This window comes from Hibiscus syriacus, unplaced genomic scaffold (assembly GCF_006381635.1).
Source record: "Hibiscus syriacus cultivar Baekdansim isolate YM2019G1 unplaced genomic scaffold, ASM638163v2 tig00110895_pilon, whole genome shotgun sequence".
Classification (NCBI taxonomy): Eukaryota; Viridiplantae; Streptophyta; class Magnoliopsida; order Malvales; family Malvaceae; genus Hibiscus; species Hibiscus syriacus.
In genome coordinates, this window is record NW_024062903.1 from 709,616 (window position 1) to 725,754 (window position 16,139).

General features: G+C 32.1%; 1 protein-coding gene across 1 annotated transcript; it reads left to right on the top strand.

Moving 5' to 3' along the window:
- Nucleotides 1–2,084: 2,084 nt before the first annotated feature.
- On the top strand, nt 2,085–2,679 carry LOC120145974 (indole-3-acetic acid-induced protein ARG7-like). Its single transcript, XM_039159654.1, has one exon. It carries the CDS (start codon nt 2,145–2,147, stop codon nt 2,571–2,573), a length of 429 nt encoding a protein of 142 aa, XP_039015585.1. The 5' UTR covers nt 2,085–2,144; the 3' UTR covers nt 2,574–2,679.
- The last annotated feature ends 13,460 nt before the right edge of the window (nt 2,680–16,139 follow it).

The window sequence follows — 16,139 nt, forward strand, 5'->3', positions numbered from 1 at the left end:
TTAGGAAGGAAAGAGAAGGAAAATGAATGGGAAATGGGAGTTTCACCTTCTCTATAGCCTTTCCCCATTTCCCATGTCAAATAAGAGGTAAATCAAGTAGCATCGGCATCATTTTAAAAGATAGAGAAACTACCACCTTAGTCCTTCAATTTTTCTCTAAAACTAAAAAGTTCCCTTATTCAACTTAATTTGACCCAGCTTCTTATCCCTTCACGCCTAAATTTGGTCCAGCACTTAAATTAATTTATTTAACTACGATTTAAAATAAGCCAAAAAATTCAAATTGTTATAAAAATATTTTCTAGATTAATGACAACCTCTTAAACCTATAAATTAATTGTAAAATGCATTCAAACATACAATGTGGTAAGTATCACAACAATTCTAACCAAATTATTGTCCAATCATCGTAAATAACATGAAAATTGAACTCCATTAAAAAGACGGTCCAACTCCTTTGAATTTCAATTTTACTTCATTTGACCATTATATTGGGAAGATATAATCATTTCGACAAAGAACTAATTAAAGAAACTATGACAAGTAATCATTGATTATCGGTTTAATTATTTGGAGGGTCAAATTTGGCTTACCATGACAAGTATCTAATTGGGAGCATAAAAGTCAACCAAGGAATTTCCAACTTTCAATAAATTATACGATATATTTTTTTTAAATATATTAGTGTGTTTTCAGATGAGAAATTTTTACTTTTTAAATATTAATATTTTGAAATTCATCATTTTCTAACATTCTTAATTATGAGTAAAGTATACAAATAGTCCTCCAACTATAGGGTATTGCTTTAGTAAGTCCAGCGACTATTAAAAGTTACAAAATGGTCCTCCGACTATAGAGTGTTGCTTTGTTGAGTCCCTCAACTATTAAAAGTTACAAAATGGACACCTGACTATTCATTATGTTCCAAACTCATTATTTTTTGTTAAAAATGGATGGTATTATTAACCTGTTGACTGTGATATGATAAAATCTTATATTAGAATCTCGAATGACTATCATATCCCAGTCATCATGTCAACGTCCAACTTAAATAACCATAAATTTTTAATGGAAAAGGTCGTGTTTGGAACATAATGAATATTTGGTGACCATTTTGTAACGTTTAATAGTCAACGGATTTAACAAAGCAAAATTCTATAGTCAAAGGACCATTTTATAACTTGTAATAGTAAAAGGGCTTAATAAAACAATATCCTATAGTCATGGGACCATTTGTGTACTTTACCCTTTAATTATTTAGACAAGTTTAAATTATTATAATTTTGTGAGTTTGAAATGATTATTTCTCTAATATATTAATTAAAATAAGTATTTATTTAAGCAAAATAATCATAAATGCTAGTATTTTAAAATAACTCATTTTAAAATGTTTAAAACTTTGAATTTTTCTCACCTAAACACATCCTTAATTATTTTCTTATATTTACTGACATTATAAAATTAGCTGACCCTTATTCCCATATGTAATGGGGTAAGGGGAGGTATAATAGTAGACTACCCCCAACACCAGATTGAGAGCAACTTCCGTGGAAGACCTCAGAATTATGAATTGCCCACCGTGGGACTCGATCCCACGACCCCAAGGTTAAGAGCCTTGTGCTCTACCAACTGAGATGAACAGACAATTCATTTACTGACATTATGCCTTAGTTAATTGTTTCTTACATTAAACTGGTATTATCTCTTTGTTAAAAGATAAATAACTATTTTTTGTTTCAAGTTAAATTTATTGATAATATGAATTTATTTAAATATAAATTAAAATAATTTTTTAACTTAAATAATTTTATCAACCAAAATTTAATTATGTTAATATTATCAATTATAACATCTAAAAACTTAAAAGGAAATGTTACTATGTTTTATTAAATAAAATCTAAAAACTTCAAGTTTAGATATTTATTTATATTGTAGGTTAATTGTCAAAAGACAATTTTGAGAACTTAATTGATTTATCAACAACCCAAAAATAAGGCGTGTAATTGTCTCAAACTTTAGGGGCATTTTCGGAGTCCCATTTTTATAAAAGCCTCCTCGATCTCCCCTTAAAAAAATATTCTCTAAATTTGTTTTCTCTCAATCAAATCAAACACTTCATTCGATATTTCTCAATTTCCGGGAAAATGTCTGTGGTGCTAGGAAAATGCAGCAAAATCCGCCACATTGTGAGGCTTCGCCAAATGCTGCTGCGGTGGAGGAACAAGACCCTAAAGTCGACCGGCCGCATCCAGTCCGATGTGCCGGCGGGACACGTGGCGGTTTATGTGGGGACGAGTTGCAGAAGATTCGTGGTGCGCCTGACGTACCTGAGCCATCCCGTCTTCAAGAAGCTTCTCGTCCAAGTGGAGGAAGAGTACGGGTTCAGTAACCAAGGCCCATTGTCAATTCCCTGCGACGAGTCCGTCTTCGAAGAAGTAATGCGGTTTATCTCCCGTTCGGGTTTGGGGCACTCCGGTAGGTTCGTAAACATCGACGATTTCAAAGGTTACTGCCATTTGTGGACCGAATCCCGTCCTTTACTTCATGGGTTTGCTGAGGAAACAATCTGGTAATTCTGGAAAAAGAAAAACTGAGAGGAAATGTGTTCTGATTCTTTCCCGGGGGTTTTTTTAATACTCACTTCCGAGTTAGCTCGAGTGAACAATGAATCTCGTATTGTTGAAACAAGTGGGTTTACCATAGTTGAGAAGGTGGATTTTTTTGCAATGGTTTGAATTGTTTTTTTTTTTGGGGGGGGGGGGGGAAATGAACCGAGTCAATTATATGATAGCTTCGGAGAATGCATGGAGGCAGAAAAAGGTGGGCGAGTTTTCCACCAAGTGGTACCGGGTTGGAATCGGGCTAGAGGCATAGCATAAAGGTCGAGACTCTGAGAGTAGTGAATTCGTGAAGGAAAAAAAAAACAAGTGGCTTTTAATCACTGCTGTAAATTCTGTGATTTTTTTGATTGATGATGGCAAAAGAGATGTATATAATTCCATCAGTTATATTCTTTTTTTTTTTTTGAAGTGATCCATCAGTTATATTCAACTGTCACCGTGATGGGTAGTTTTGTTGTTCGGTAACTTTAATATATAATTAAGTAAAGGTTATATAAAAAATATTAATATTTTTTAATAATTTTAGTAAAATATTCTTAAAAATATTTTTTTTACTGAAAATATTATTTTCGTTACTTAATTTCTTGTAAGAAAAATAACATTTTAGGTAGCATTCAATATTAACATTTTTAATAAAAAAATAATATTTTATGTAGTGTTTTATCAGAAATATTAAACATTTTAGGTAGCGTCTAATATTAACATTTTTTGTAAAAAAAATATTTTAGGTAACGTTTTATCAAAAATATTAAAAAAATATTCACATTTCCGATAACATTTTTCTTTAACATTTCCATCATAATTTAACCCTTTAATTTAAATTTATATAAACTACAACGATTATTATTTTTTATATTAGATTTTTAAATCAATTATGAGACTGAATTTAATTTCCGTTTGTAGATGTTACATTAAAATAACATCACTTTAATATTTTAATGTTCAAAACAATATAAAACATAATTTCTTTCTGGTACAACAATATAAAATAGAATTTGAGTTTAATTTTGTTTATTTAAAATATTATACTTTTCCATCCAATTGAGTTCTCCAACTGTAAAATTTAATCAAATAGATTGTTAAACCGATGTTAATTGGTATTCATGCTAATATAACAGTTAATAAATTATTTAATATTTAAAAAAATCAGTTAAAATTTTCAGAAAAATAATGACCTAAATAAATCCCTAATTCTAAAATTTTATGTTGATGTCATTAAAGATCCTTAGAGATCATAAATTTAGATGGACTTAGATGCCTAAACTCATGTTTAAGCGAGTATTATCAGTTAAGATGTATATGAAAAAAATACAATATATAGTTGACAATAATTAAATAAATTTTAATATTTCACAGAGATAGTAGCATCTCTTTTTTAAAATTCAAATTATTATTTATATTTTAAAATATTTTTTTATTAATAATTAATTTTTTCTTTTTAAACTTTTATGAATGATAAAATTTTATCTTGTAACATAAAGTTGTACTTTGTTGGACTTAATAATGGGTGAAAGTGAGCCCACCACGTTGATGTTGAATCATTGACAAAATCTGACCCAGTTATGAACCGGTCGTTTGGTCAAAATCCTAGCATAATAATCCAAGTTTTATGGATGGTCTGCATCTGTTTGCCGGTGAGGGTGCGTCAAGAGGAGAGTGGCGTCACATAAAGAAAATTGCTTAACATCGACTCCCAGTCACCGGCACCGTCCACAATCTTTGTTAAAAAGGACAAAGGTACTGAGTGAAAACAAGTGATGATTTTGACTTGTGCTGCGCATGAGAATGCATAGTCTTAATCGGCATTGCTGGTTAATCAAAAGGAATTGGATATGAAGCAGAGTTGGTGGAAAGCATTATCATTTGTCTGAGCATTCTCATCAAGTTTCTAAAGATGCTATTATAAATAGATTTAAAATACCAATAACCGATCTGTCTAGTAAGATGAAGCACTAGATCCCTTAAGTTGTTGGGAAATAAACGAGAACCTATAACCAGATTAGTGAGAATGCGAAATAAAAGCGGAAAAATAATACATGAAATTGATAACGGAGTTCAGCCAATTATGTCTACGTCTCCGGACTGCTGCAAATCTTTTACTAAAGAGAGAAAATTTACATGTGTTTACAAAACACTCACTACTCACAATAAAACTTTCTAGTATTGGGAGAAAGAAATGATTTAGGATGATTTAGAAGCTAAATGGGTAAGAGTATTTATAGTTGAAACTTATGGACTAATATTTGAAAATACCCTAAAGTGCAATGACTAAATTACAATTTACACATTACCATTTTCAACACAAAATTTCTAACCTTTGAAATAAGCACCATTCGGTGCCAAACATTGTTGAATTTCCAACAATCCGGTGCCTACCCTTTGTTGAAAAAAACCAAGCCCACCTTGCTGACTTTTTCAACAATCTTCCACTTGAAGACTGATTTTAATTTGTCTTCACACCTCGATCGATGAAGCAATATTTGTGGTCTTGTTACTCTAGCATACCAATTGAAGCTGAACACAACTTCAGTTTGTCCGTAGTCACCGTCTTAGTTAACATGTCTGCCGGATTTTGAGCCCCACTAATCTTTTCAAGTTTCAAAATCCTATTTTCCAGAAGAGACCAGATAAAATTATATCGCAATTGTATATGCTTCGTCCTGGAATGAAAAGACGAATTCTTTACTAGATGGATAACACTTGATTGTCGCAATATAAAACATTGTTTTCTTGTTTTTTGCCTAACTCTTCCAAGAAACTTTGGAGCCAAACCATCTCCTTGCTGGCTTCTGTAACAGCGATATATTCTGCTTCAGTTGTGGAGAGAGCAACTATCTTCTGTAGTTGAGAAACCCAACTTACTGCAGTTACTCCTAGAGTATGGACATACCATTTAGTACTTCTTTTGATGTCAACATTTCCGGCTAAGTCAGCATCTACATAGCCTGTCAGTATCGTATCTCCACCTTTGAAACAAAGTGTTTTGTTTGTAGTATCCCGCAGATATCTGAGGATCCATTTGATTGCTTCCCAATGTACCTTGCCCGGATTATTCATGTACCTGCTAACAGCTGCCACTACATGAGCAATATATGGTATAGTACAAACCATGGCATACATCAGACTTCCAACTGCTGAGGCATACGACACCTTCGCCATGTGTGCACGTTCTTCCTCCATTTTTGGTGACTGTTCTTTGGAGAGTCTAAAAGGAACACCTAAAGGTGTACTTACTGGTTTAGCATCTTGCATGTTAAACCTGGAGAGTACTTTGTTGATGTACTCAGCCTGTGATAACATCAAAGTCCCCGACTTTGTGTCTCTCTTAATCTTCATCCCAAGAATCTGCTTTGCAGCGTCCATATCCTTCATAGCAAACTGCTTCGACAATTTTTGCTTCAAGTTTATAATCTCTTGCATGTCTGAGCCTGCAACGAGCATATCATCAACATACAACAATAAAATAATGAAGTTGTTGTCAAACTTCTTGATATAGCAACAATGATATGCTTGGCATCTGGTAAAACCACTGCTACCCATGAAACTATCAAACTTCTTGCACCACTGTCTAGGAGCTTATTTTAAACCATACAAGCTCTTCTTCAACCTGCATACCAGGTTTTTCTTGCCTGCCTCTATGAAGCCTTCTGGCTGCCTCATATAGATTTCTTCCTCCAAATCACCATGAAGGAAAGTTGTTTTCACATCTAACTGTTCAAGATGTAGATTCTTTGCAGCTACAATTTTCAACACCAGTCTAATTGTAGACAGTTTTACGACTAGAGAGAAAATTTCATTGTAGTCAATACCTTCTTTTTGTTGAAAACCTTTGACAACCAATATAACATCTTCAATACCGGGTTAGTGACTAAATTATAAAATTTTAGAATTTGGTGATTTAAAGTGGAAAAGTTGAATAGTTCAATGACTTATTTAAAATAATATCTGAAGGGTTATTGGTAATTATTAAAAGAATGAAAGGGCAAAATGGTTATTTAACAAGGAAATAATTAAATAATGGTTAGTGGGTATTATAATACCCATGTGAATCATAATTGAGGAGATAAGTTTCCAGCTTATCTTCTTCAATTTCTTCTCTTCTTCCAACCGTGAAGCCTCATAGCCAAGGTGAGTTGATTTTCTTAGTGTTAATTTCTGGAAATTTCAAGAGGGTTTTGATTCTTTAGGTGTTAATTAAGCTTAAGGAAAGCTTAATTTGTTCTAAACAACAAGATGAAAGGTATATGAGAGATTAAATATTAGGGGTTCTTAGATGAAATCTTGAAATAAAGTTCATAATAAGAATTGAAAGTTGGATTTGACTTGTCATAAGTGTGAATAATAAGTTATAAGTGTTAGAAATAAGTTTGGATTACATGAAAAATTTGGTATGATTCTTAGCCTTAAGATTTTGGATGAAATAAAGGAGATTATATGAACAAATAGTATTGATACGACACATAAGATTTCATATCTATGTTTTAATGTAATAGAGGGAAATAAGTCCAATGATAATGAAGTATGTGAATATAGTATATGTGTTATGCAATATGTAAATGGTAATTTTATACGGATGGAAGCTTAAGTTTTTATGAATTTATACATATTTTTACGAAAGTTACTGTAGCATTACTGTAGCAGTGCATCGATACAGAATTGATATTCGAAATATTTCACTGTTCATGGTACTGTTCACAATACTATTCATACCATATTTTACTGTTCATAAATACGTTTTTGACTTGAATTTTTATACTGAAACATAATTTAATAGAATATTGTTGTATTTTCTTAAAATGAGTTCAAATGTTTTGATATTTTATAAGAATATCGTTTTAAAATGTCAATGTGACATCTCGGACTCGTATTCGGGTCGGATACGAGTTGGGGTGTTACAACCAATCTTGCTTTATAGCGTTTTCTCCCATCATGTTCTTCTTTGATCCTATAAATCCACTTGTTATGGAGCACTTTCTTGCATGGTGGCAATTCAGCTAATTCCCACGTCTGATTTCACATAAGCGAGTCCATCTCATCTTTCATGGAAGACTCCCACTTGACTGAATCCTCCACCTACATTGCTTTATCATAGCACTCTGGTTCACCATTGTCAGTCAACAATAAGTAATGCAAAGAAGACGAATAACGTTGAGTTGATTTAAGAATTCTGGAGGAGCGTCTCAGTTCTGGTGTGCGTGGTTTTTCTTGAACTGCTTCAGGATTGAACTGAACGTTATTTCCAGAAATCTCCCCGAACTCAACAAATTTCTTTATTTCTACTTTGGTATTGGAGCTACTTAATTCTATGGTTGACTTGTCTTTGTACATCACATTCTCATTGAAAATGACATCTCTACTTCTGATGATCTTTCGATTTTTGTAGTCTCAGAACCGGTAACTGAGCTCATCACCACAATAACCAACAAAGACACATTTTTTAGACTTGGCATCAAGTTTGCTTCTTTCAGCAGAATCTATGTGTACATAAGAAATACAACCAAACACTCTTAAGTGTGAAAAGTTTATTTCTTTCTTGCTTCAAACTTCCTCTGGTATTCCTCTATCCAAGGGAACTAAGGGCCCATGGTTGATCAGGTAAGCTGCAGTGTTGATAGCTTCAGCCTATAGCAATTTGGGCAATCCGGCATGTATCCTCATGTTTCTGGCACGTTTATTCAGAGTTCTGTTCATGCGCTCTGCTACGCCATTTTGTTGCGGTGTCATGGGAACTGTTGTCTCCATCTTGATCCCATTGTTTGTGCAGAAATCTCTGAATCTATTGTTTTTGTACTCTCCTCCATTATCAGATCTCAACCGCTTGACTTTCAAACCAGTCTTATTTTCCACCATGACCTTCCATTTTCTGAAGGTATCAAATACTTCTGATTTATTCTTCAGAAAATAAACCCACACCTTTCTTGTAGAATCATCAATGAATGTGACATAATATAGTGAGCCTGTAAGAGATGAAACTGGAGATGGTCCCCATACATCAGTATGAACCAACTCTAACTTTTCTGCCTTGGGTGCCTTGTCAATCTTTGCAAAACTGACTTTCTTTTGTTTGCCAAAGATGCAATCCTCGTATAGTCTGACATCTACACTTTTTAGATCCGACAACTTCCCTTTTGACAAAAGTGTCTTCATCCTTTTCTCGCTCATATGACCAAGTCTTTGGTGCCATAGGTTTGATTTTCCATCAGCATCTGCTACTGTAATGATATTCTCTAAATTTGAGGTTACATAGAGAATACCAGTCTTTTTACCACGAGCAATGACGAGTGCTCCTTTGGTAATCTTCCATTCACAGCCTGAAAAGGTTGTACTATATCATTCTTGTCCTACAGAAATCAAATTTCTTTTAAGGCCAGAAATATGTCTCACTCCTTTCAGCTTTCATGTGGTCTGGTTTGGCAACTTTAATCGGATGTCTCATTTTCCGACGATCTTCAAGGTTTCATCATCAGCTAGATAAACCTTCCCAAAATCACCACTGACATAGTTCTCCATGATTTCTTGGCATGGGGTGGAGTGGAAATGTGCCTCTGAATCCAAGATCCATGATTCAATCGGACTGTTGACGCTTAGAATCATGGCATCACCTGTCTCCTCTGTCATGTTGGCAGATTCCTGTGCGTCGGTATTTTTTTTGGTGCTCGACAATCTCTTTTAAAGTGACATTTCTTGTCATAATTATAATAGGTAAAATATTTCTTTCCCGTTCTTGATATTCCCCTTCTGGATTTCAATCTGCCACGATTTGAATTTCTTTATGAAGTTCTCCCTCTAGACTCTGTGTGCAAGGCTGAGGAGCTTGATGCTTCACCCGATTCTCTCCTTCGAATTTCTTCACTCAATACCAGATCCCGAACATCATCGAATTTTAATTTACTGTTTCCCGACGAGCTGCTGACTCCTGTAACATTAGCATTCCAACTGTCTGGCAGAGATGATAAGAGAATTAAAGCTCGAACTACATCATCGAATTCAATTTCCACGGAACTCAACTGGGTTGTGATTGTGTTAAGTTCATTTAGGTGTTGAGCCACTGATGCCTCTTCCGCCATCCGTAAATTGAATAATCGCCTCATCAAATGAATTTTGTTTGAGGTTGATGGCTTCTCTTACATACTAGAGAGAGCCGCCATAAGACCCGCCGTGGTCTTTTCCTTTGCTATGTTGAAAGCAATATTGCGGGATAACGTTAGTCGGATAACTCCGAGGGCTTGTCTGTCGAGAAGAGCCCAATGTTCATTCTTCATGCCCTCTGTTGTTTTCCTGAGAGAGATTGATATAGATTTTTCTAGTACAAAAGATCTTCAATCTGCATCTTCCAAAAGCCAAAGTCTGTACCATCGAACTTCTCAATTTTCACTTTCCCTTCGTCTGCAGCCATCGCTCCCACTCGAATCTGGCTTCGTTTGGATCATTTCTGACAATTCTTGCGAACCACCATGTATTAGAACACCTTCGTCGACAAATTCGTATCACCGACAAAATTTTTACTATTCACATGAATAGTAATGAATAGTAACCTCACAAAAAAATGACAAAATTCACAACCAAAAGATCTGATAGCAGTTGTTAGGAAATAAACGAGAATGAGTAATTTTCCTATAACCAGATTAGTGAGAGTGCGAAATAAAAGTGGAAAAATAATAGCCAAAATTGATAACGGAGTTCAACCAATTATGCATACGTCTTCGGACTGCTGTAGTTCTTTTACTAAAGAGAGAAAATTTACAGGTGTTTACAAAACACTCATTACTCACAAGAAAACTCTCTAGTATTGGGAGAAAGAAATGATTTGGGATGATTTAGAAGCTAAATGGGCAAGGATATTTATAGATGAAGCTTAAGAACTAATCTTTGAAAATATTCTAAAGTACAATGACTAAATTGTAATTTACCTATTACCATTTTCAACACAAAATTTCCAACCTTTGAAATAAGCACCATTCGGTGCCAAACATTGTTGAATTTCCAACAAGGGGAGAGTGGCGTCACATAAAGAAAATTGCTTAACTTCGACTCCCACTCACCGGCACCATCCACAATCTTTGTTAAAAAGTACAAAGTTACTGAGTGAAAACAAGTGATGATTTTGACTTGTGCTGCGCATGAGAATGCATAGTCTTAATCGTCATTGCTGGTTAATCAAATGGAATTGGAGATGAAGCAGAGTTAATGGAAAGCATTATCATTTGTTTGAGCATTCTCATCAAGTTTCTAAAGATGCTATTATAAATAGATTTAAAATATCAATAACTGATCGGTCTAGTAGGATGAAGCACTAGATTCCTTAAGCAAGGTAAGAGATTTGAATCATGAAGATTACAAATAGAGTAAATTAGGTTGAGAGGATTACCTTTACCTCTGTAATACCCGATTCGAATTAGTCGATCAATAAATGGGATACCGATGCGCTTGCCTTCACCCTCTCAAACACAGCAAGGAAAAGTAAAGGCAACGATCTTGTAAGTAAGCCCAAAACGTGCCTATGGGCCGCTGGGCTTCCTTTACTTGGACCTGAGCCTCACACTATTGTTGTGAAATAGTGATCCTAAAGTGCGTGTATATATATATCCAATATTTAGCTTTTGGTTATTTATAATTTTCTTGGACGTTGGTTGCTTAATCTTTTGTTTTGATTATTCTAATTTGGTATTTAAGCTAAATTTAATGCTAAATTCCATAAGAGTCATACGATACCGTTCTCAATTGATTGGGTTATTTTAATCTCTATTTTTACTGTTTAACAAAAGAAATTGATTTGAAGATATATACACATCAAATCGAATAATTATCACATGCTTATTACTAAAGTTGCACATGAGATTATGGCAATTATTAATCATCTTTTAAGCCGATCAATACTAACATATCCTAAGTTACATGTACAAAATTTGTATAAAATGTTTTCCATAATTGATGCCACTTTAAAGACTTATTTCTTTAATTAAATCATCTCAAAATAAATATTAGTATTTAAAATTAATATTTCTATAACAATCAAATGTCAAAACTGAAATTTATGATTGCACTAAAATATCCAAAAGAACCCAAAATAAGGTTACATAAATTATGCTATAAAAAACTAAGTCTTTAATTCCATGCATTTAATTTATAACTTCATAACTCACCAAAAGAAATAAATAAAATGAATTCAAATTAATATTTAACCAAAAGTCAAGGTCAAAGTACATATTGGTCAAATAAATCTTTAGTTAAACTGAATCGAATATAATAATATCAAATATATATTAAATAATTCATAAAAATAAAAAAACAAAACTATTTTTTTTCTAATCACGTATGATTTTCAAAGAAACCCATAATAAGGTTTGTCTAAACAACGTTATTAGAAACCGAAAACCTAAATATTGGACTATGCCTCAAAATTTCTTAATCATGGGTTAACTAAATTAAACTAAAACATGATACAAGAAATCAAAACCAATTACCTGAATAACCCAATACTATATTTAAAATTAATATCGTGACACAAAAATCAATTGTTATCTAAACTGCCATATCACAATTCTCCGTAAATAATCAATAGTGTACGTAAACAGTCTGCCGATTCTCCATGTCTTATGCTTGTGTATATATATATATAATAATATTTATAATTAATGAATTATGAAACCATTATGAATCCCTTAAAAAAATTATATTAACCCAACGTGGAATTTAATATTTCAAAAAATTTGATGCAATCGTAACGCAAAAATGAGACTGTTTGAAATCAACATGCAAAATCAAATCATAATTTATAAACAACAATCATGTGATTATGATAATGACAACTGTAATAATGTAGCATTATTGAAGCCATGCAAAATCATGAGAGAGAAATATTCCAAAATTAAATATTTGTGCATGATTACTAAAACAAAAGTTGCTTAATGGTATATTAATCCACGCTACGTTCATGTAAATTGAAAACTATTAGAATGTAATGACATTCAGAAAACACACAACAAAGATATGGTGAACAACAAACAATAAATCAATCGAAATCTTTACGGAAATTGTAAATTGAATATTGATATGGTAATATTAACAATGGTTTATAAACCCTAAATATTACATACCTTAATTCAAATATCAAACCCTTTAAACTTTAGGAACAAATCAAATTAAAAAAATAAAAGAAAAATTCGATTCTCAATGATTCAACATGAAAGACGATAATATCACTTGTTAGAATCAAATCATAATAAATATGAAAACAAACTAAGATTTAATCATATCAAATCGTCAAGAATAAATATTAGATTTGCGAAAGCGTACATAGATTAATTGATCGGTTGAAATCTTTAAATATTTCTTTGGTTGTGATATTCCAAGAAAATAAAGTTATCTTAAGTATAAACTCTCTGACGAGAATAAGAGTAAATATGAAATTATTTATTTCTAGGGGACCATAACCCCTTTATATAGGTGATTTAAGAATCAATTATTGTTTGTACTTATAACTCTGTTCTCATCGAATTATAAATATGACTTTAATGGTATTTACACTTTTATTTTCATGACACTTCTAATTCCTTATGACTTTATAATAGAATTGGTCTCTTAATTTATGTCATATTATCAATATACATTATAAATATGTGGCCATAATTATGAGTTTTAATCCAACATTATGTGGTTGATGTTGATTTAGACTCCCGAGCTAATTCTATCATATTTATAGATACTTGTAATCATATCAATTATGTCGTACTTAAATTGTGATAAAATTGATTATCAACATGTTGTTATTGTTATATTCTTTTTTATGTTAGTATTAATAATATTTATTTTTTACGGTCAATAATAGTGTTTGTTTATATCTTCTATTATTCTAATTATTTAAATTGTTTTTAACTCTTTGTATGTTAGTTCTATCTCTATTATTTAATAATTAATTTATGTTCTTTAATGGTTTGAAGTGAAACAACTTATTAATATGACTAGTTTATATTAATTTTTGCATATTCTTTTTGAAATTATAATTTTAGTATTTATATGCTTATTAATTAAACAAAGCACTTAGCCTTAAATCATGCATCATTATCAAAGCAGAGATAAGTCTGTCTTAATTAAACTCAATCGACTTGTTAATCAAGATTTACGAGTAAAGTAATGGTTTCAATCATGCATGTAGTATATATATATATATTGTGACATTGTAACTACTTGATTTGATAGAAGCACATGGAGTTTTTATAATTATGATGTTTATATACGTATTATTGTCTTGATTGATATTCTATTAAGTAATTTGAGTTTTTTTAATAGTTTAAGAATTATTATAAAATAATATCTATTTTTAAAAAAAATTAATTATTAACAACATTCACACATCCACATATGCAAGTGTTTGAACTCAAGATTTTTAAGTAGAACAACACTCTTTATAAATTTGGGATGAATACAAAGGTAATATTTGTTCAAAGACTCTCAACTAATTGACAATAAACATTCATACATTTACTAATGAAAATAACAAATCCTTTAATCACCGAAATCATTTGGTTCCTACAAGTAATTCTAGTTTTAAATGCACCTTATCTTATTTTCTCGACTAATCACTTGTATTATGTCCTTGACATAAGTCACCGAATGCACAATTTTACAAACTAGATTTAATGAGATGAATAATTTTATAGATTAACGACTGATAATTGATTTGTGTCCGTTTATATTAGATTTTATGTTATCTTCTATGATCACAATAGTATTATTATTACATACAAAATTTATGGAACATGGTTTTGTCTCTAAGCCAAATGAAAGCCTAGTACTCTAACCAAACCTAAATCATCAACCAACGTAAATAAAACCCAGAAAAACAGTTAAAAGCATTTAAACTAACACCAAATCTATCATTATTGTCTTGTTTACGTGTAATTTTTTGTTCCAACAGTTTTAAAAGTGCATAAAGGGAAATCCCATCATTTAATGGTCGTACCAAACAAGTATCCAATCGTCATCATCAAGAGTTGATGAACATCTAGAGTTAATTAACCGGAAACATTATAATAATTCAGATTATGGTTTAGTCCCTCTACTATTCTCAAATTTAATAATTTTATCCCTATACTCCAATTTTAACATATATTTTTTATAACATGATACCTCTACTTTTATAATTTTCTTAAGTTAAATAGTTAACACCCTAATTGTTACAACTAAAATGCTGACCATCTTTCTTTTTTCCCCCAAGAAAAACACCCCTTATAAAAATTCAGGACATCAATAATAAGCTAGAAGTGGACAAGTAAAATTTTTAACGAAAATGTATCATAATATTTTATTTAATTAATCTAGTACATTAACACATTAGATTTTTTAAATAATATTATATAGTTCAAAATTTAATATTATAAATAAAGTAATGTGGGTTGAGGGTATTGTTTTGATCAAATATCCGATTTGAATTAATTGGTAAATAAAACGAATATTAATGATAAAATATAAAGATTAAATCTCAATTTTTAGTATATTAAAGAGACTAAAACCAGAATTTGATGTTTTATCTCTCTCACAGAACACCTCAGTGAGGAAAATATTTTCCAGATTTTTCTTCTTCTCAGATTTAGAAATAAAAAAAAATCCACATAAAAACCAAACAATCTCCATGGGTTTTTGGTGTGTGTCAGATTCAGTGTAAACAACTCAGTAAAAAGAGAAAATACAATGAGAGAAGCAAATGAAGCAATTTCGTCTCAATTGAACAATTCTCCATGAAAAACCAGTGGATGTCAAAGACCGGAAAACAACTTCTTCACAAGGAATGATAAGGCCCATGTCGTGACCGAACCCGAACTCCTCCTCAGCTTGATTCAGCAAGCTCTGGAACTCGGGTCGGGTCAAGAAAGAGATGGGTACAATGTATCTGCTTCTGTTGTGGCCGACGTAGACGACGAAGTGACCTTTGGGGACGTCCAAAGGGAATCCTTGTTGTTCATCGCCGTAGCCTTGTTTCTTTCCTAAGCTGGAGCATCGTTTCAGGATTTCCTTTATCAAAGCTGTTTGTGTCAATCTGTTGGATTTCCTGCTCATAGCTATTGCTATGAACAAAATGTTGGAAAAGGAAGAAGGAGAGGCGGTGGGCTTTGAAAGAGGGTGGAAAAAGGGGTATATTATATATGGTGAGAGAGGTAATTAAGGTAAATTGATTTCTTTTTTCTTTTTTCTTTTTTTTTCCAAAGAGGAGAGAAAACAAAGTCATGTGGGGCTGTGTGGTTATTTCTTTATTTTTCTTAGGGGCGGGGGTTTCTGAAAATGAGGCCACAATACATCCCTGACGGCAACCCCCTTTGGGGTTTAAACCCCAATGTTGCCCTCCGAGAGGACATCATGGTCCCTCTCATTTTAACTCTCTCTCTCTCTCTTGCCTTCTTCATCAACGTTTACAGGCCTTCAACTCAGCTAATTTATTTCAACATTAAAGATTGAGATTAATAATTAAAAAATAGAAGATATTTATTATAAAAACAATGAATTAATTTATTTTTGATTTTC